Below are 19,698 nucleotides of genomic sequence, written 5' to 3'. Positions count from 1 at the left end.
TGAACTGTAGAGAATTCTTCTGTGCCATGACTTTGTTGAATTTGATAAGCTATATTGCCTATTAAGTGGGAACTCACTGTCATTTTCCACAGGGTGAAGGGACTAGGAGATTCGTAAAGCATCAGGAGGTGTATTTGGGTTTATACGTACATCAACACATGGCGATAAAAGCAAGTGTCTGCATATATGCAAACATATCCAATTAGGGGCACTTACGACCCTCCTCCCTTTCTTGTGGATTTTTATAATGCCTTCTTAGCTGCCAAGCTCTCCCCCTGCCAACCCATCCTTCGGTCTGCAGGTATCATGATCATTCTAAAACGAAAACCTGGTCACATCACTCCCCAGATTAAAACCATTAGTGTCCCCTCATCTTCTATGAACAGGGCCAGCTCCATGGGCACACAGAGCTTGTGCTCAGAAGGGCCAGCCCTTGGTTTGGTTTAACACAGTGGGGTTGCTGTCTTTTATCTATGAAATGCTGCTTTGTAAAGGATTACAACAGAGGATGCGCATGAGCAGAGGGTATGTGCTCAGGGTACGTGTCCGCACTCACAGATAGCGTTTGTGATGCTCCATGAGCACAGAATTCTGGGGAAACCACGATGCGTGGAGGTTCAGCAAGACCCAGAGAAGTGTGCGCTTTGTCCACACCTGAGTAAGCAGGGATGCTGACAGCCCTCAGAGACTAGAACAAACTTGCTTCAAACACAGAGAGAAGACAGTAGTGTTCTAAGAGACTGCAATGACCAAGGAACCCTGTCACATCTTTCCTTACTTGTGTTACGTCCCTGTGTTAGCTACTCACTGCTGCTGAAATGATGACACTGAAGGAAAGGAAAAGATGGGACAACTGTACACCTTGTCCTTCCAGCCTCTCCTTACTCATCAGTAAGCTGAAGGCAGACAGCGCTGTGAGGACATGCTCTTATCAAGAAGTGACATCAGAACAGCTGAGTTAATTCTGTGCCGCGTTTCCACTGTTCTGGGAAGAACGAAATACACGTGCACGCGTGTACTGTGAAATACGAATTGCGTCATTTTGGCAATTCCACCCATGAGCTAAATTCCCCTGTATTTGCATTTAAAACTGTCATTGCACACTAGAGAGATGAACGGTAAAGTTCCTGCTAATAAAAAATTTTAAATTGTGTTTACCTAGAATGCTTTTAAACAGCAAATAAAAAAACACCAAGACAAACTGAGAGACCATGAAAGGAAGGAAAAAGCTTTATTTACATTTTTGTACCTTTAATGGCATTTTTCTGGTTTTTCAACATTGGACCCCACATTTTTATTTTGCACTAAGTCTCACAAATTATGTAGCCAGCCCAGCCAACTAAGAATAAAAATCAAATTCCTTAGTGTTATGGACACGTGCATATTTGTGTCCTGCCACCCCCTCCCCAAGAATTCATGTGTGGCAACCCTAAGCCCCAAAGAGTGGGGCCTTCGGGAGGTAGTTTAGACAAGGTCATTGGGGCGGGGCCCCCATGATGGGATTAGTGTCCTTGTAAGAAGAGAAAGACTAGAATTTGCTCTCTCTGCCATGTGAGGCTATGAGGAAAAGACAGCCGTCTGCAAACCAGAAGAGAGCGCTCATCACCGCCTTGATCTTGGACTTCCCAGGGTCCAGAACGGTAAGAGAGAAACGCCTGCTGCTTCAGCCACCCAGTATGCAGTGCTGTTGTAGCAGCCCGAGCTCGTGAAGACGTGTAGCAGGACATTCCAGGCCCTTTAACGCCCGGCTCTGGCCGAAGTCTCAGGCCCCATCTCTACAGCTTCCCTCCAGCCTCCCCCACCACAAACTCCCCATAACGCTGGGGTGCTGAACCCCTTCCTGCTCTCCCCCGACTCTGCCTCTGCATAGGTTGCTCCCTCTGCCCTGAAGGGCCCTCCTGGCCCATCTTCCTGGCCCTTTTCCTTCCTTCTCACACTACCTTCAATGCTACCTGTCCCTCCCTCCTGTCCTTCTCTCAGGATTGGCCTCAGAAATTGCCATTTCTGGAAACACTTCCCAGACCCGGTTTAGGGCCTCCTCTGGAATGTTGCATTGAAGTGACTACATAATGGTAAAACTAGGTGTGTCTGTTTCCCGGGGCCACCATAACAAGGCACCACAAACCAGAGGCTTAAAACAACAGAAATTTGTGCTCTCACAGTTCTCGAGGCTGGAATCCGAGATCAAGGGGTCAGCAGGGTGGGTTTCTCCTGAGGCTGCGAGGGAGACTCGCTCTGTGCCTCCCTCCCAGCTTCTGGTGGACCGCCTGCAATTCTGGAGTTCCTTGGCTCCAGACGCTTCGCCCAATCTCTGCCTTCATGTCCGCTCGCGTTCTCTATGCGTATCTCTGCCTCTGTGTCCAAACTTCCCCTTTTTATACAAATGCCAATCCTACTGGATTAGGGCCCACCCCCACGACCTCCTCTTGGCTTAGCTACATCTGTATCTCCAAATAAGGTCAGATTCCAAGGTATCGGGGTTAGGCTGCAACATATGTACTGGGGGGACTCAATTAAATCCACAACACTAGTCATCCAAAAGCGTTTTTCTTTTTTCCCCTCAAGCCCCTAAGATGATAGACATTTTCTATAGGACAGGGGCCCAAGATCTAGTCCTCGCTACAGCGCCACTCCAGCCCCCACGCCCTCCATAGGGGCTGCAAAAAATGGAGCAAAAGGGGCCAGCCCAGTGGCGCAGTGGTTAAGTTAGCACGTTCCGCTTCTCAGCGGCCCGGGGTTCACTGGTGTGAATCCCGGGTGCGGACATGGCACTGCTTGTCAAGCCATGCTGTGGTAGGTGTCCCACATATAAAGGAGAGGAAGATGGGCACGGATGTTAGCTCAGGGCCAGTCTTCCTCCAAAAAAAAAAAATGGAGCAAAGACTCAAGACTGGCCTGACCCACGTGCGTGGCCTCGACCGCAGCCGAGCGGCTGGCGGGCCCCGAGCCACTGTTCCACACGGTGGCCGGCGTCAGGCTGCCAGAAGCAGGCCGGCCCCTCTGACACATGCACCAAGGACTCGACAAGGAAGCCTGGAGGGCAGAGTGTGTGCAAGCGGCTGTTTCCTGGGAGAAGGGAAATGAGACAGAGCCTCCTGCAGGAGGGCCTGGCAGCCAGCGGGGAGGAGGTCAGGCCCAACCCTTCCAGGTGGCCGGCTGGAATGGCTGCCCCTGCCGGACACCTCACCACGCACACATTTTGGGCAGCCAGGTGTCCCCTTAAGTGCCCACTGGACGAAGGACTCGACACCCGTCAGCGCACTCCGCTCCCACAGCGACCGTGACAAGCTGCAGCCCCACGCTCCAGAGGAAGAAACTGAGGCTCAGGGAGGTTAAGTCTCTGGCCCACTGTCACACAGGCAATACGCAGAGAAAGCAGCACTGAACCTGTGAAACCCCCAAGTCGGTGCCTCTAATCTCTATGCAGTGGGCTTCCTCACTCACAAACTTTAGTTTTATTTAATAAACCTTACACAGCACCTGTTCTGTGCCAGACTACGTTGTGAGCATTTTACGTATGTAACTCATTTACTCCTCACGACAATTTATGAAATAAGTACCATTTAATGCCCATTTCACAGATGAGGAAACCGAGGGTCAGGGAGGTGAAAAGTCAGTGCTCTTAACCACTGTGCTGGGTAAGGGGCAACCCTGCTGGAAGATTCCATGGTGGACCTGGGAGGGGCGTGGTGTATCCCAGACGCACATAAGCCCAGAGGCCCATATCCTACCTCCAAGCTGGACTGGGAGCGGCAGTGGGGTTGGAGAGAGAAAGACAACTGGCTAAAGAGCATCAGCTGCAGCTCCAATGTTGGGAGGAAAGTGTGGTGCCCATCTCCTCAGGGACCTGCCACTACCTTCAAGCTAACACACAAACGCCTGAGCCGGCCACACCCTTCGGACCCTCCACTGCCTCCCGCATCCATGTACCGCCGTCCAGCACCACTGAGAGCTCACTCATTGTAAATCCACTCAAAAAATATCCACGCAGCAAGTCTCAAACTAAGGGCCTAAAACGGTTCGCCAAATCCTGCTACACTGAATATCATTGTTTGGCATCTACCTTACTTTTATCTTTACTTTATCTTACTTCCTATTACAGAAGTCTTAATCCATTTTCAATTTCAGCTAGAAATATAAAGTTCCTTTGTAAAAAGTTCTATGAAAGTAAAATCAGTCAAGATAGAAAAAGCATTAAATAAATAGCAGTACCTATAATCCACGGCATGGTAAACAGTAATTCTGCAGGTCGGATGCACTGACTGAGTCTTGGGAAAGCCTGGCCTGAGGGAAAGAACTTTCCAGTAATAGAGAAAGCAGTGAGACCAAGCACGACAACTTCATCATCTGAGACAAATCAGTGAACCTCCCAGAACCCCAGCATCCCCAGGCACAAAATGGAGCCAACGTGACCTCTTTTATAGGGTTATTCTGAAGATCACAGAAAGCTATGTATGGAAAATGCTCGGCCCACAGCAGGTGTTTCTCAAATATAAGTTGGTTTCCCTTCCCCAGACTTCTCCTTCAGACACTGGGAGGGATTTTTCTTGTCTTTTCTGACAGATGCTCAAGGACCAGCAGCTACAATGACAGACACTTTATAAAGCAGTGGGACACACAGTAGGACCACAAGGGTCACCGGTCCCGTCCTTGTGGAGACTCTGGGCTCCTGGGGGAGACAGACTTTAATGAAGTATTCACACAAATAAGTGTAGAAGCACAATTGTGATAAATGCAATGAAGGAGCACGTGGTAACTTGAGGGGGGTCCCTGGGATCTAGACTCAGTCTGGGAATCAGATAAGGCACCTTGAAGAAGGGTGAGCAGGAGAGAACTGAGCCGAGGGGGCTGGGTGGAAGAGCACTGCAGGCAGAAAGAGCAACATACGGTGAGGCCCTGGGGCAACAGTGAGCGCACAACCTGCAAGAAACTGAAAGAATGCCCACTTGATTGAAGAGCATAAAGAATAACATTGACTATAAAAGTGGCTCGCTGTATGGGACAGTGACCATGTGCCAGGTATTGGGCCAAGAACGTCAAGTGCACTGAGTAACTTAGGTCACGCAGCGGAGGGGAACGCGGGAGCAATGGGATGGGAGAGGTGGGCAGGTTCTCGGCCACGCAGGGCCTCAGACACCGTATTACAGCTCCTGATCCTCACCCTGAGGGCAGCAGAAGCCCATGGGCCATGGGACTAATGGGATCATGCTGGTGGCTTCAAGCTATAACTCTGGCTGTTGGCTGGAGGATCTGTGAGAGCGGGAGACCAGTTAGGAGGCAGCACAGGAGTCCCACAGAGAGGTAAGGCTTGAATGGAGGTGCTGGTGGTGTGGCTGGAAAGACGGGGCAGATCTGAGAGAGATCTGGGAGGTAAAATCAGCCCGGCCAGGTGCCTCACTGGATTTGTGGGGCTGAAGGAGATCGATGTGTCAGGAAAACCTGGGATATTTTGGCTTCTGCAACTGGATAGATAATGGTTCTACATAAGAAGGTGGGAAACTCTAAAAGAACGTGAATTTGGCTGAAGTCATTTTGAATCTGAGGTATCAATTCTTTTGAGACATCCAAGTGGAATTACACATAGGAGCACGGATTTGGAGCCCAGAAGAGAAATATCCACGAAGGAAATAAATCATTGCATCACTGTCATATCAGGATATGTGCCAGTTATTAACATATCATCTCCCAGCTCAGAGTCTGCTGCTTTGTGACACTGGAGCAGGACCCTGCCGACATTCTCCTTTTCCAGCTGGCTTCATGTTAGGCGTTGCCAACGGAGGGCGCAAGAGAGACACTGCCAGACCAGATGACACCTGCAGGGTGCCGTTTTCCACCAGGCAGCCAGCAGACAGGTGTGCAGCGGGTTCCTAGCTCTCCCCTTGGTGGCTCTCATGCACAAGCTGCAGCCAGCACCCTCTGGAAAGTTTCTCACCACCCAGTAGGCTGCCTGATCCTATGGCGACCAAGCCCTCTCCAAAGAGATGAGAAACGCAGCCGGGGTGGGGAGGGGGCCCTCTTCTAAGTTTCTGAGTTCTTTCCTTCTTCACTCACCCTCAGCCCTAGAGAGAGCAACTGTTTTGCTGGAGTTGTACCTCTGTACCTCCTAGAGTCTTCTCTGATTCCTTCTCAGAGTTAACCTTCTTACCAGATGACAAGTCTTTGTATGACATTTTCCCTTTCTGAAAACTGGTGTGGCTTCTGTCCCTGGCCTGCCCCCAATGGATACCAGGTGACTGAACGTGGAGGGGTTGACAAGGCCACCTGGGGAGACAGCACAGAGCACTAAGGAAGAGGGCCGAGTGCTCAGTCTTGAGGAACTCTGAGATTTCCTACGAGGGAGAGGAAGCCGATCTCCCAGAGGATACAGACAAGGAACAGCCAGGAAGTCGGGGAATCGCAGGAGAGGGCCATGTTCTGGAAACTAAGGGGAAAGACAGCTTCAAGAAATGACAAGCACAGATGGGAGTGGCAAAGCTCCAATCTTTTAGCACAAAAGTGGGAGAATATCTCTAAGACCTTAGAGAAGGTTTTCTTAGACACAAAATATAAACCACAAGGAGAGTTTGCTAAGTAGGACTACCTTAAAATGAAGACGTTTGTGACGTCAACAGCCACAGTAAAGGACTCAAAAAGTGAAATCACAAACAGGAGAAAATATCTGCAATGCATATAACTGACAAAGAAGACTTATCCAGAACATGTAAAGAGCTTCTACAAATCAATCAAAAAAGGGCAGACTTCTAGAAGAATTAACAAAGCTTTCAACAGGTACTTCACAAAAGAGGGAACTAAACATATGAAGAAATATCAACTCATTAGGGAGGAAATGCAATTTAAAACAACAATAAAATACCATTTTATGCTCATGCAATTGGAAAATAGGCAAAAGTGAATAATACTAAATATTGGCAAGGATGTAAAGGGATGCCACTATACGTCCTATATGGTAGACACTAGCCACATGTGGCTTTTGAGCACTTTCAATGTAGCTAGTCCAAATTAAGATGTGCTGTAAGTGTAAAATATACACCCCATTTCAAAGGCTTAGTGTGAATAAAAGAATGTAAAATATCTCAATAATTTTGATATTGAAATCATAATATCTTAGGTATATTGGATTAAATAAAATGTATTATTAAGTTCACTTCTTTTTACCTTTATAGCGTCACTATTAGAAAATTTAAAATTATAAATGAGGCTAGCCTTTGTGGATTTCTTCAAATTTATTTAGAACAGTCTTAAAGCAGATCAACGGGAATGCCTGTACACGGCTTGTCAAAGTGTGCAACCACTTTGAAAACCAACTTGCCACTATTTTATAAAGTTGAACACGCGCCTACTCAATGACACAGAAGTTCTCCTATAGGTATACATCCTAGAGAAACTTGCACATGTGCATCAGGAGACATACACAAAATTGTTCATAGTAGCATTGTTCATAATAGTCGAAAACTAGAAACAGTACAAATGCCCACTGTCAGAAGAAAGGATGCAATTCATGGTATAGTCACATAATGGAACATTATACAGTAGTGAAAATGAATAGAATCCACTCATACATGTAGCATAGATGAATCTTAGAAACTCAACCTGGAGCAAGAACAGTGAATTACAGAAGAATACAGAAAACATGGTACCATTTTTATAAATTTCATTAAGCAATAAAACCTAAACACTGATTGCTCAGGATGAGGAAGCCGGGAAAGGGGATGGCGTGGGGGAAGCACGCCTAGGGAGCTTCAACAGAACTGGATGTGCTCTGTGTCTTCGGTTGAGTCAGGAGTTCGTGGGTGAGTTGATTTTCTTGCGTCCAAGAAAGAAAAGACTTACATCTGCTAGTTTTAAGAACCAAAAGATCATGGTGACCCCGGTCAGAGCTGTTTCACTGAAATGATGAAGGGAAGTCAGGCGTAGTGAGTTGAGGAATGAGTTGTTAGGAGAAAGTGAGGACTGCGTTTTTCAAGAAGCACGTTTGTGAAAGTAAGGAGACTTGGGTAGTAGATCTGAGGGGACACAGGCATCAGGGAGAGCTTATTTTCTAAACAGAAGGCTTTACGCACAGCCACATACCGAGGAGAGGAGTTCCGCTTCTGGTCAACTAGTGTTTTGAGTCAACCTTGCTGCTGAGAAGAACTAGAATAACTGGACAATATATATCTTTAAAAAGTCTGTTTGAAGGAGTCACAGAGCTATCAATGGAGTGGGGAACAGCAGGTTGTATATCCGTGAGGAAGGAGAGCCCAAAGAGATTGGGGGGTCCAGCATTGGGGGTCACTCTTCCTCAAGAGGCATCTGCCAACTCTGCAAGCAGCTTCCAAGAGGCTGAGAAGGTGACCAGGCTTTCGAACACTCCCAGGCATGAGGGATGGGTAATACTAGACATCAGCGTCTAGCAAAGAGGAAGAGGCTTGGAAGCACCCTGAGCTTTCCATAAGGACACCACAGGGCTACTGTCTAGAGGGAGTGTGACACGGATTGGGGTGGTCCTCAGAGGATGCCAATCACCTCAGTCTCTGCGAGGACTGAGAAGAAATGTAATTCCTGGCACTCCAGCTTAGGCACCTACAAAAAGCAAAAGGAAACCTTTCTGAGGAAACACACCATCACCCAAAGCCTCAAATTATCCCTATACTATTTCCTATTTAAAGCCCAGCATGTAATAAAAAAAGAACTGCCAGGCAAATGAGAAAACAAGACATGTCTAAAAGAAATAGACGACAGAAACAGAGGGTTACCAAATAACGGAGTTCTCAAACATGTCTTCTAAATAAACTTGAGTAACATGGTAAGTAATTAAAAGACAGGTTCTGGGAATTGCAGCAGAGAACTGAAAGCCATAAAAGAGAACTAAATGGTAAATCTAGAACTGAAAAATGCAATAATTAATATAAAGAACTTGGGGCCAGCCCCATGGCTGAGCAGTTAAGTTCATGCGCTCCACTTCAGCAGCCTAGTGTTTCACCGGTTTGGATCCTGGGCAGACCTAGCATGGCTCATCAAGCCATGTTGAGGCGGCGTCCCACATAGCAGAGCCAGAAAGACCTACAACTAGAATAAACAACTACGTACTGGGGGGTTTTGGGGAGAAGAAAAAGAAAAAAGAAGGTTGGCAACAGATGTTAGCTCAGGTGCCAATCTTTAAAAATACATATATAGAAAGAACTTAATGGTTGTACTTAACAGCAGATAAACAGAACACAAGTAATTAAAAAAGAAACAGACTAGAAGAAAATTTTTCAGACTAAAAACAAAGAGAGACAAAAGAATTTTTAAAAAAAACATAAATACTGTCAGAGCCACATGGAGCATGGTGATAAGGTCTAATACCTGTGAAATTTGAGTTTGATAATGTGAGGAGAAAGAGAAAATATCAGAAGTGATATGAGAAGACAAAATAAGAATGCTTCAAAACTAAGAGGACCACTAAGGCACAGATTCAAGAGGCATAAGCCACAAGCAGAAAATGGCCAGAACACCATATCTCGGCACATCATGATTAAATTTCTGAAAACGAAATATAAAATCTTGAAAGTAGCTACACAAGAAAAACAAATAAGTTTAAAAGGAACAAAGATAGTACTGATAGCTGTCTTTTAATACAAAAGCCAAAAGACAATAGAACCATATCTTCAAAATGCTGAAGGAAAAGCTGCCAACATAGAATTTGATATCCAGCAAAATATTCATTCATAAGTAAAGCCTAAATAAGGACATTTCCAACAATTAGAAAGTAAGAGAATTTGTCACCAAAGGCATTCACTAAAGGCAATGCTAAAGAAAATACTTCAGGCAGAATGGAAATAATTCCCATGGAAACTCATAAGTGAAGGAAGAAATAAAGAGTAGAATATGTGAGTAAATATAATCGATGACCTAAGATTCTATTTCAGAAACCTAGAAAAAGCACAGTAAGTTAAACCAGAAAGTATACAAAAGATAATAATTAAAATGAGAACATAAATCAGTGATTCAGGAAACAAACATTAACAAAGCCAAATGCTATTTTTAAATTTAAAAAACTCATAAATCCAGGTAAGACAAATCGAGAAAAATAAAGGAGAGGAAAAACACAAATTTCCAAAATCAGAATTTAAAAAGGAGGCACCACTACAGATCCTACAAACATTGAAAAGATAATAAGAGGATATTATGAACAACATTAGGCCAATACATTTGAAACTTAGAAACAATCCTACACAAACTCTGCCAGAGGATTGCAAGAAATGGCATACTTCAAGGTTCTTTTAATGAGGCCAATATAACCTTGATTAAAAACCTAATAAAGACATTAAAAGTGTATTCTTTCTGCTATTCTGTAGAAGAGTTTCTGAAGGATTATTATTAATATTTCTAATATCTGGAAGACTTCACCTATGAAGATATCTGGGCCTAGACTTTTCTTCACAGGAAAGCTCTTACTATAGAGTCAATTTGTTAATAGATACAAAACTATTCTGATATTTAAATTCTCCCTGTATTATTTTTGGTAAACTGTGTTTTTCAGAGTAGTTGTTTTATCCAAGTTTCAAACATACTGGCATAATGTTTATAAGATCCTCTTATGAAAAAGTTGTTTTAAAAAGTTAGCAAATCAAATCCAATCATATATCACGTGATGACAAAGCGGGTTTTATTCCACGAATGAAAGGCTGATTTAATATTTTAAAATCTTTAAAACATATAATTCTTCACCTAATCAGAAAAAAGGGAGAAAAACCACGTATCATCTCAACAGATGCAGAAAAAGCACTTAAATTCGACCCTCATTGAAACTCTCAGCAAGTCAGGATAGAAGAAAATCTCTTTAGTGCGTAAAAGATACCTACAATAACAACCCAACTATGTCAATAATCAACTGTAAAACAGTGAATGCTTTCTGCCTGGGGAAGGGCTGGTTTTGCTAAATGTGCCAACCAGGATAGGCTGCATCACGCTGGAGTAACAAGCACCCCCAAATCTCAGTGGCTTAAAACAGCAAAGGTTTATGTCTCACAGATGCCATGTCCCACTTCAGCTTGGCCGGTAGTGTTGACCACACTGTTCTCACTCTGGGAACCAGGCTGAAGTAAGTTCCACCATTAAGAACACTGTGGTTGCCCAAACAGAGATAGAGAGATATGAAGTGACATCTACTAGTTCTTCAATACTTTCTCGAAGATGTGACACATCACCTCTGTCACTTTGACCAAAGCAAGCCACAAGGTCCTACATAACTTCCAGGGGACAGAGCAATATAATTTTTTTGTATGCGTGGAAGTAAATGAGAACAGGGGATTGGCAAACAAATGGTAACGTCCCACACTGAGAGAATGGGATGCCTATATTAATAACTTCACAGATGGAGTACTTCTGGGAGATGAACCACAGGCCAAAATCCTCAATGAATAAGAATGCTCCAAGGAGTTCACATAAACCAAGGGAGGCAAGGAGGAAAAGTCCAAGATCACTAAGAACATTGGCCTCCACTTTTTCCTTGGCTGGCTGTGGATGAGAGAATGACCTCAGTCTGGTAAGTCTGCTTTTCTCTTCTTGGGTAGATCAGGATCTGCCAATTCTCCTCTGGAGTCCTGAACTGCTTGTCCCCATTGCTGTCTGCGTGAGAACATCCCTGTAGGATGTCAGGACCCTCACTGCTCTTTGTAGAATAGTTTCTCCATCTCTGTCTGCAATTTCTCAGAGCCCAGATTTTAGATAACTGAGTATTGCTAGGAATATTTTGTTCCTTCCAATTCTCTTAGGAAAATGCCTGAGCCCAGTGCTAGCGTAGGCTGTTTGATCCTCCTAAAATACTGGTCCTTTTTCTCTCAAGACGTTTAAACCTCTCTCTCAAGACTGTGCACAAATCCTGTCACCATCTTACCACCCTGTTCACTTCAGCTCATATCATGGGAGAGCCATCTCTTCTCTCTCCACACTTTTGCTGACCCATAAAAGAGGAATTGTGTCTTCCCCAAAAGGCAGTGGGGAAAAGTTCTGCCTTCTCGCTCAATGGGAAGCAAAGCGATATCCCGAATCACGATATTCAAGAGTCTGATATCCATTAATCATTACAGGTGGCTATTTTGGGGAAATTTCTTGGGGATTCTCTGAGCGTCATGACTGGGAGCCACCAAGCTATTGGCAGCATAGAACCCCTCTGCAGACTCATTCTCTCCCCAGGCAAGTCTCAAGGGCAAAAGTGAGGGATGGGAGTAGAAAGGCCATTCTGGACTCACATCCATGGCATGTCCTCCAAGCCAACTTTACTAGTAAGAAGTTTGAAATTTCTGCATTTGTTTCTCAATAGCTTCTGAAACCCAGAGGAATGTAAGAAACTGGCCCCCAATAAGTGATTACTTGCATCTCTCATTCAACAACTCGCTGTTATATGCCTTCACTGGTCCTGTCTTAGGCCTTGCACACACAAAGGTGAAAATGAAATAATTGCTGCTCTTCAAGGTCACGCAGAAGATGGACAAACAAACAATTAAATGAGATAAGCCAAAGTGTTCCAAACCACGCCTCAAGGAACGCAGTATTAACAGGTGCTGGACCGGACCTTTCTGTCTGTTTTCACCTGCCTGCCCAGCGTCCACTTGCCCTTCTCCGGTTGATACTCGAGTATTCTTGGGAAAATCCTTCAAGTACTCTTGGTCCAAATGCCTCAAGTGAAGTCAACCCCTCCCGCGAATGCAAGGGTGGGCACGTGACCCAGCCTGGCCAGTGAGGGCCTCACTCTTCCTCCTGGTCACAGCGAGTGATTCAAGGACAGGCCAAGACCTAATCAGAACCGATCAGACGAACCCTGGGACTTCTTTCTCCAAGAACTATGACAAAGATGCTCTCTTTTCCATACCTGGAGCTGTAAGACTGTGAGCCTGGAGGTGGCAGGGGCCCCCTGAGGAGAGAGCCTGCCTGAAGCCACACAGAGGAGAGCAGAGAATCCAAGGAGGGAGATTCCTGATGACATGATTCAGGACTCGGGTTCCAGCCATGGCTGGTGAGATCCACACTTTCATTCATTCATTTATTCATTCATCTACCAAAAATGTATTGAGCATCTACTACATTACAGGTGTTCTTTTAGGCCTTGGGAATCCAGCAGTGAATAAATCGCACCACATCCCTACCTTTAAGGAACCTGTAACTCCTTAGGAGGAGACAAAGACATGAAATCCCTGCTTTTAAGGAGCTTGTGACCGAGTGTAGAAAGACAGACAATAACTAAGAGGAAGGGGGGAGATGGGATGGGAGACGGCAGGACCTGACGGGCATGTGTAGGGACTTCTGCTTTTACTCTCTTCCACGTGCTGCTGGGGGGTGCAGAGTGGGAGGAGGTTGAACAGAGGACTGAAGGGACCAGACACTCTTTTTTTTTATTATTTGAGGAAGATTAGCCCTGAGTTAACATCTGCCACCAATCCTCCTCTTGTTTGTTGAGGAAGATTGATCCTGAGCTAAGATCTGTGCCCATCTTCCTCTACTTTATATGTGGGACGCTGCCTCAGCATGGCTTAATTAGCAGTGTGTAGGTCAGCGCTGGGGATCGGAACCAGGGAAGCCTGGGACACCAAAGCAGAGTGCACAAACTTAACCACTGTGCCACCAGGCCGGCACCCTGATGCTCATTTTAACGGGATCACTCTGGCTTCTACATTAAGGTGACACTGAAGGGGGTGAGGGCAAAAGTAAGAGGACCAGTCAAGGAGGCTGTTGTTACAACCTAAGCAAGAGGTGTGACTATAGCTTGGACCAGAATGATAGTGATGGATGGAGATGGTAAGAAGTGGCCAGAACCAATTAATTCCTCTGAAAGAACTTCTTGTTGGTTTTCTGTCTTTGCAACTGAGCAAGGCTCATCTAACATGCCATATTCCATCTAATCTCAGATGCCACCCACATTGAAGGCGCCATTGTTTCATGTACCACTAAGAAGAAATTCGGCCAATTCATCAACGTGATTCTTTCTCATCACTTGAAAGAGCTCTTTCAGACCTGTTATACATCTCTTTTAGACCTATATAAGTTAGTGTGAACAGCTATGACCACGTGCAAACAATAAAACTACATCTCAAATGCCACCTTGGCCAGCAGTGATCATAAACCACATCCCAACTTCAGAGATGTTAAAACATGGAAAACTGCGTGCCTTAGAATCAATGACATACTATAGTGTGTACACACATGTCTGACTTCATAGAGATGACGGGCACAGGTTTTATACTTATAAAACCCATACCTATTTTCTATGAGAGTTGAAAGGTGTAGATGAATCCTACCATTCATTTCTACCAAACCATCTCATACTGATTTATGAGCATTTTCTTAATCCCCCAAGTACAAGATAAATCAAAATGCATTTTCACACGAGGCATAGATCTGAAAATCCAAGGTTTACATTGCAGGCTCCTGCATCAGATATGCACATGCCTCAGACAGACATGGACACCGAGCCCGGAAACCTACATAGCTTCCATGGCCTCTCTCCAGCCCCCACCTCTGTACATACTCTACATGTTAAAGAGAAAGTGTATTCCAAGCAATTCTGAGCTTTCTCAGAATATTTTTGCTTTCCACCTTATGCACACGCCACAAATGGCAGATGTATGGAAGCCCAGTATAGCACAACGGAGCTTCCCCAAAGGTCTAAAAAAGTTGAGACAAAGTTGGGAGCAAACCCAGCAGCATAGAGATGTCAGGCACTTTGTGAATTACAAATGACATAAAACGCCGCACGCAGGCTCAACAGACTGTCTCCAGGTGAAGCAGGACGGCCACTGTGGGGAGCGACTATGTACCACTGTGAGCAGGGATGCGCGCACCTGCAGTATTAGATGGCTGAGTATCTCCAGAGGAAACCGGCTGTTGTCGTATATTTATTTAAACCAAGAAGATGCGGTCATGTTCCAAGCTGCATGTGAAGTTACCTGGCCCAATAATAATGCAGAAATAATATTTTTAAACATCCCTTTAACTCATGACAATCTAAAATGAGAATACCCAGAGCTGGTTAAGAGGTTGTTAAATTGATACCCCAAAATGTGGACACTGGCCATAAATTGATAAAACACTGATAAAAAACCCTCTAGAAACATAATTTAACATGTTTCCAGAGTCCTAAAAAGTACGCAATCCCTTTGACCCAATAATCTCACTCTTTGCATCTCATTTTAAGGAATTCATTTACAAGAAGAGAAATGCTTTATGTATAAAATTTTCAAGCAACTTATTTATAAAAATGGAAAACTGAAAACAACCTACGTGTCTAACAATAAGAAAATATTTAAGTAAATTATGATAGTTCCATTTGATGGAATATTACAATCCATTAAAATATTAATTTTGAAGACACTGTAGCAACATGAGCCACTTAAAATATGACGCTAAGAGCATAAGCATAAATCATGTTATCGGTGGTAGGTGTACTTACATAATAATGTCTAGACAGGGATAAGGACAGGGAGGGGAAGAAAACAACTTCAAAGCAATTTTCGACGTGAATTTGGAACAGTAGATGATTTGGTTTCCATTCCCAGAACTTGTATTACGATATGACTGCTCCACAAACGGTTTTTGGAGATAGGATCTGAGATGATTATTGCGAACGCTCAAACACTGTCAGAATGTATGGTTATCATCTTCGCCCCGACGTTTGTATAAGGAGATCTCTATCGGAGCCTGATCTGTGTGCTGGTCTCACTCTATGTGGTCAGACGTATCCGTGAGAGAGAAACTTTCCTGTAGGCCTCCAGAGATGGCACCGGGCACAGTGCTAGGCACCAAACTCCAGAGTTAAACAGACCTGGGTGTGAGTCCCAGCTCATCCACACGCAGGCCGTGGGCTCCTGGGCGGTTTTCCTGAGGTCCTCCGTTACCTCTCCAGTAAATGCAGCTTCTGAGATCTCCCTGGCACAGTCGTGACAACGACCCCCAACTAGATATGAAAAGCAGTCCACACGACGCGTGGGTAGTTACTGTTGTTGCAGCTTCCGGGTGCGTACGATCTGGAAGCAGGTTAAACTCCTGCCATCAGAATGTAGTCAGTCCTGGCACAATTAAGCAATGGCAAATTTTCAGCTCGGTTTAGTATTAAGCCACTTACAAACCAGACTTGTTCTGATTGGGTAGGTGTTTGCATCGTTAACGTCCCGGCAACTCTGACTTGGGAGAGCACGTTCGTTCACGGACCAGGTCACTTCCTGCCGAAAACCCTTCAGTGACTGCAGATGCCTATAAGGTCAAGTCCAAACACACAGCCACCAGGCTCTGTAAGGCCAGCCGGCACCCAGGGTCCATCTCCTGTGCCTTCCAGCCTCACACTCCACCCTGCAGAAGTACCAAACCCCCACCACCTCCCCAATGAGCCCGGATTACTCTTTGCCGTCTGCCTCTCCACATTCTGTTCCCTCCCTCTAAACGCCCTTCACCACCTACCAATGCCACCTTCCCTGGTAACTCCTACCATTTCTGCAAGACTCAAGTCTAAGAGGAAGTCTTCTCCAACCCATTCTCCCTGCCCAGGGTGAGGGCCCTCCTCTAGGATCTCCCAGCCCCCTGAGCTCACTGCCTGTTCTGGTTGTTTACTTGTCTGGGAGCTCCCCCAGGGTCAGGACTTTGCCTTTGTCTTCCACGTAGTCCTGGTGCACAGCTCAGGGGTGGGTGCAGAAAAGATGATCAGTAAAGGCCCATGACATAAACGAATCAATTGGTGGCAACTAACAGCGTTTTGCTTGCACAGGGAAATAACTGAGAAATACACTGGCGAAATCAAGCGAGTTAATGTTTCACTGGGCTGAAAGCCGGCGCAATGAGGAGAGTCCTAAGCTTGTATTTCAGCTGCCCCGAAACAGGCAGTTGACCTTGGTGAGGAACAACCCCAGGAAAATCAAAAGGTTGGCTACGCCAGATAAAACTGTTTTGCAAATTAATATTTTAAAGCACATTGTCTGGGATAAAGGATAGAGACAGTTGTCAATAAAAGGGAGGCAAATTTCCTCTGTAAATAAAAGAGAAAGAAAAATGCTAAGAAAATCACCTAGAGCGTGAGCTTTGACCCAAGCCAGAACCATGGACTCCTAAAACTGGGGGTGAGGTGTAAGAGTGAACTTTCTTCTGAGAAGAGAGTTCATGGCTTTCATCAAAGGATCCTGTTATGGGCTGAACTGTGTCCCCCCAAACTTCCTGTGTTGAAGCCCCAACCTCCAAGGTGACCGGATTTGGAGATGGGGCCTTTAAGCAGGTAACTAATGCTAAGTGAGGTCATAAGGGTGGGGCCCTAATCTCACAGGACTGGCGTTCTTATAAGAAGAGGAAGAGACACCAGAGATGGCTCTCTGCATCCTCGAGGGCACAGACGACGGCCATGTGAGGACACACGGAGAAGGGGGCGGTCTGCACACCAGGAAAAGAGGACTCACCAGAAACCAGCCCTGCTGGCACCTTGATCTTGGACTTCCAGCCTCCGTAACAGTGACAAAACAAATTTCGGTTGTTTAAGACACCACCAACAACAAATTCTGTTGTTTAAGCATCTGCAGTATCTTGTTATGACAGCCCGAGCAGACTAATATAGTCCCTTCCCAAAAACAGACAAGAAACTTTGGCTTGTTGAGAATGGAAAGTTTATTGCCTAAGCCATCCCCTCTCTCTGTCAACGACTGCATCTTCTCACAGGGTCTGAGCAGCTCTGGATGGCATCTCACAGCACAAAAGTACTCCAAAGGGGACAGGCCTGTCCCGCACACACCCCAGGCAGGCTGTCCCACCGCACAGCACACCTACAAATGCTGATGTCAGTGTCAAGACCACTTTGACTTCCCAGAAGTCCAGGGTCAACGTGACCTTGGCTGGGAAGGGTCAGCTCCACGCAGGAGCCTGCCCCACGTCCCTGTCAACCTCTCCACTGTCCACTCGGGCTCCCCGCCTGCCCGTGCCCCAGACTACAGAACCAGGAAGGCCCGGGCCTTGTTGAGTCCCCACCTCCCCGCCCCGGCCCCACTCACTGCCCTTATCACCAGGCACCATCATTGATTATTCAGTGCCGCTGGACCAGGAACTCCTTTAAGAAGGAACCAAATGGGCCCGACTCACTTAATTACACTGGCTGTACTTGGGCATCCTTTTGAGTGGGGCTGTCCGGCGAGTGCTGTCCAGCGAGTGTCTGACTACCACCCACCGCCTTGTTAGTTCTAGAAACCAGGATCGGTGCACACAAGCCTATGCCTGGGGCCATGATGAGAAGCACTGCCTCCAGGGCAGACTGTCCAGCCCCAAAGCCAGCTCTGTCCCTTCCAGCTGTGCTATGACTTGTCCCTTTCTTCAAGTGTGAACTGGAACAAAAGCATCTCCCCCATCGGGTTGCTGTGAGGACTGAGGGACCACACTCAAAGCCCTAGAACTGAGCCTGGCACATGGTGCTCAGGACCTCCTGGCTCTTCTTTGAGGCGCGGTGGAGACAAAAGCCAGCACAGTGTTCCCAGCTTTCGGAGGCAGAGAGTTACCAGATAACCAATGAGACGTGCGGAGCTCAGTGCTATTGTATTTATAAGGCATTTTGCACGTGGGTTACAATGGTTATGCTGCAAATAACCCCATAAGGTAGTAGGTGGTGTCTTAATTCTTATCTCATAGGTGAGGAAACAAAGGTTTCAGACGGGTTAAGTAAGTTGCCCACGGACACACAGCGCTGGAAATGGGGTTCTGCTAGTCAAAATACCGAGCTCTACCGACCGGAGCTGCAAGGACGCCCAGCCCTGGAGTTCAAATGAGGTCGGGCTGCCTACAGCACTCCTCCACCAGGGAGGCCGCCACCAGCGGGACACCTTCCCGGGAGTCAAGGAGTTTTTGGCCAAGAAAAGTTTCCCTAGGCTGTCCTGGGCGAACGAGGGGAGCAGCGTGCAAGTGCCCGTGCACGAGACCAGATGCGTCGCGAGCATGAACGCATGAACACACACACACACACACACACACACTCACGCCGCCGCCTTGAGCCTTGGGCTCTGAAGGAGACCTCGGCTTAGGGCAGCCCGAGCATCACTCGGACCCGCCGGCGAAGCCACCTCCTCCCTGCGGCCCCGGGACAGCTCGGGGCTCAGCCTGCTCCCCGCCCCGGCGCCCGCCCGCCCTGGGGTCCCGACCCGCGGAAGCCGGCTCGGCGGAAGCCCCGCGCGCGGCTGGGGCTCGGCCCGGGGAGCAGGGCTGCGCGCGGGCGCCCTCGCCCTCTTACCTTCCTCATTCTCGTCGAACACGGGGGGCTGGTGGGAGTGGTTCCCGCCCATATTCCGCCGCGGCGCCCGCCGCTGCTGCCGCCGCTACATGCCCGGCGCGGGCGCGGGCGCGGGTGGGGACGCGGGTGCGGGCAGCCCCGGCCGGAGGCCCGAGCGCGCGCAGGGGCGGGGCCCGCGGGGACCGCCGCGCCCCCTGCTCCCGGCCCGGGCTGGACCCCGAGCTCCCGCGCGGGGCCGCCGAGCCGCGCTCCTCGCCGGTGCAGCGCGCGGGAGGCGCGAGGCGGCGCGGGCGAAGGGGCGGGGGGACGAGGCGGCGGCGGCGGCGGCGGCGGCGGGCGGGGGCAGCCCGGGGGCGGCCCGGAGGAGGCGGCGCGGCGGGGGCCAGGCAGAGGGGGCTCGCCTGGGCGAGCGGAGCGCAGGGCCGGCCCAGAGCAGCGGCGCTGCGGCGTCGGGGCTCTCCCTCCAAGCGGGAAGCACGTTGTGAGCACCTACT

The 19,698-nt window shown here is 47.4% G+C and overlaps 1 protein-coding gene across 1 annotated transcript in view; it reads right to left on the bottom strand.

Moving 5' to 3' along the window:
• STK32B (serine/threonine kinase 32B) overlaps window positions 1-19,378 on the bottom strand; it is a 337,485-nt gene extending 318,107 nt beyond the window's left edge. Inside the window, exon 1 of the mRNA XM_070613278.1 lies at window positions 19,205-19,378. Coding sequence (XP_070469379.1) covers window positions 19,205-19,256 — 52 coding nt within the window. The 5' untranslated portion in view covers window positions 19,257-19,378. The remainder of the gene's footprint in view (window positions 1-19,204) is intronic.
• Window positions 19,379-19,698: the final 320 nt, after the last annotated feature.

Source organism: Equus przewalskii, chromosome 3 (assembly GCF_037783145.1).
Source record: "Equus przewalskii isolate Varuska chromosome 3, EquPr2, whole genome shotgun sequence".
Lineage (NCBI taxonomy): Eukaryota > Metazoa > Chordata > Mammalia > Perissodactyla > Equidae > Equus > Equus przewalskii.
The sequence above is the reverse complement of the archived record's forward strand: the minus strand, read 5'-3'. Positions and strand labels throughout refer to the sequence as shown.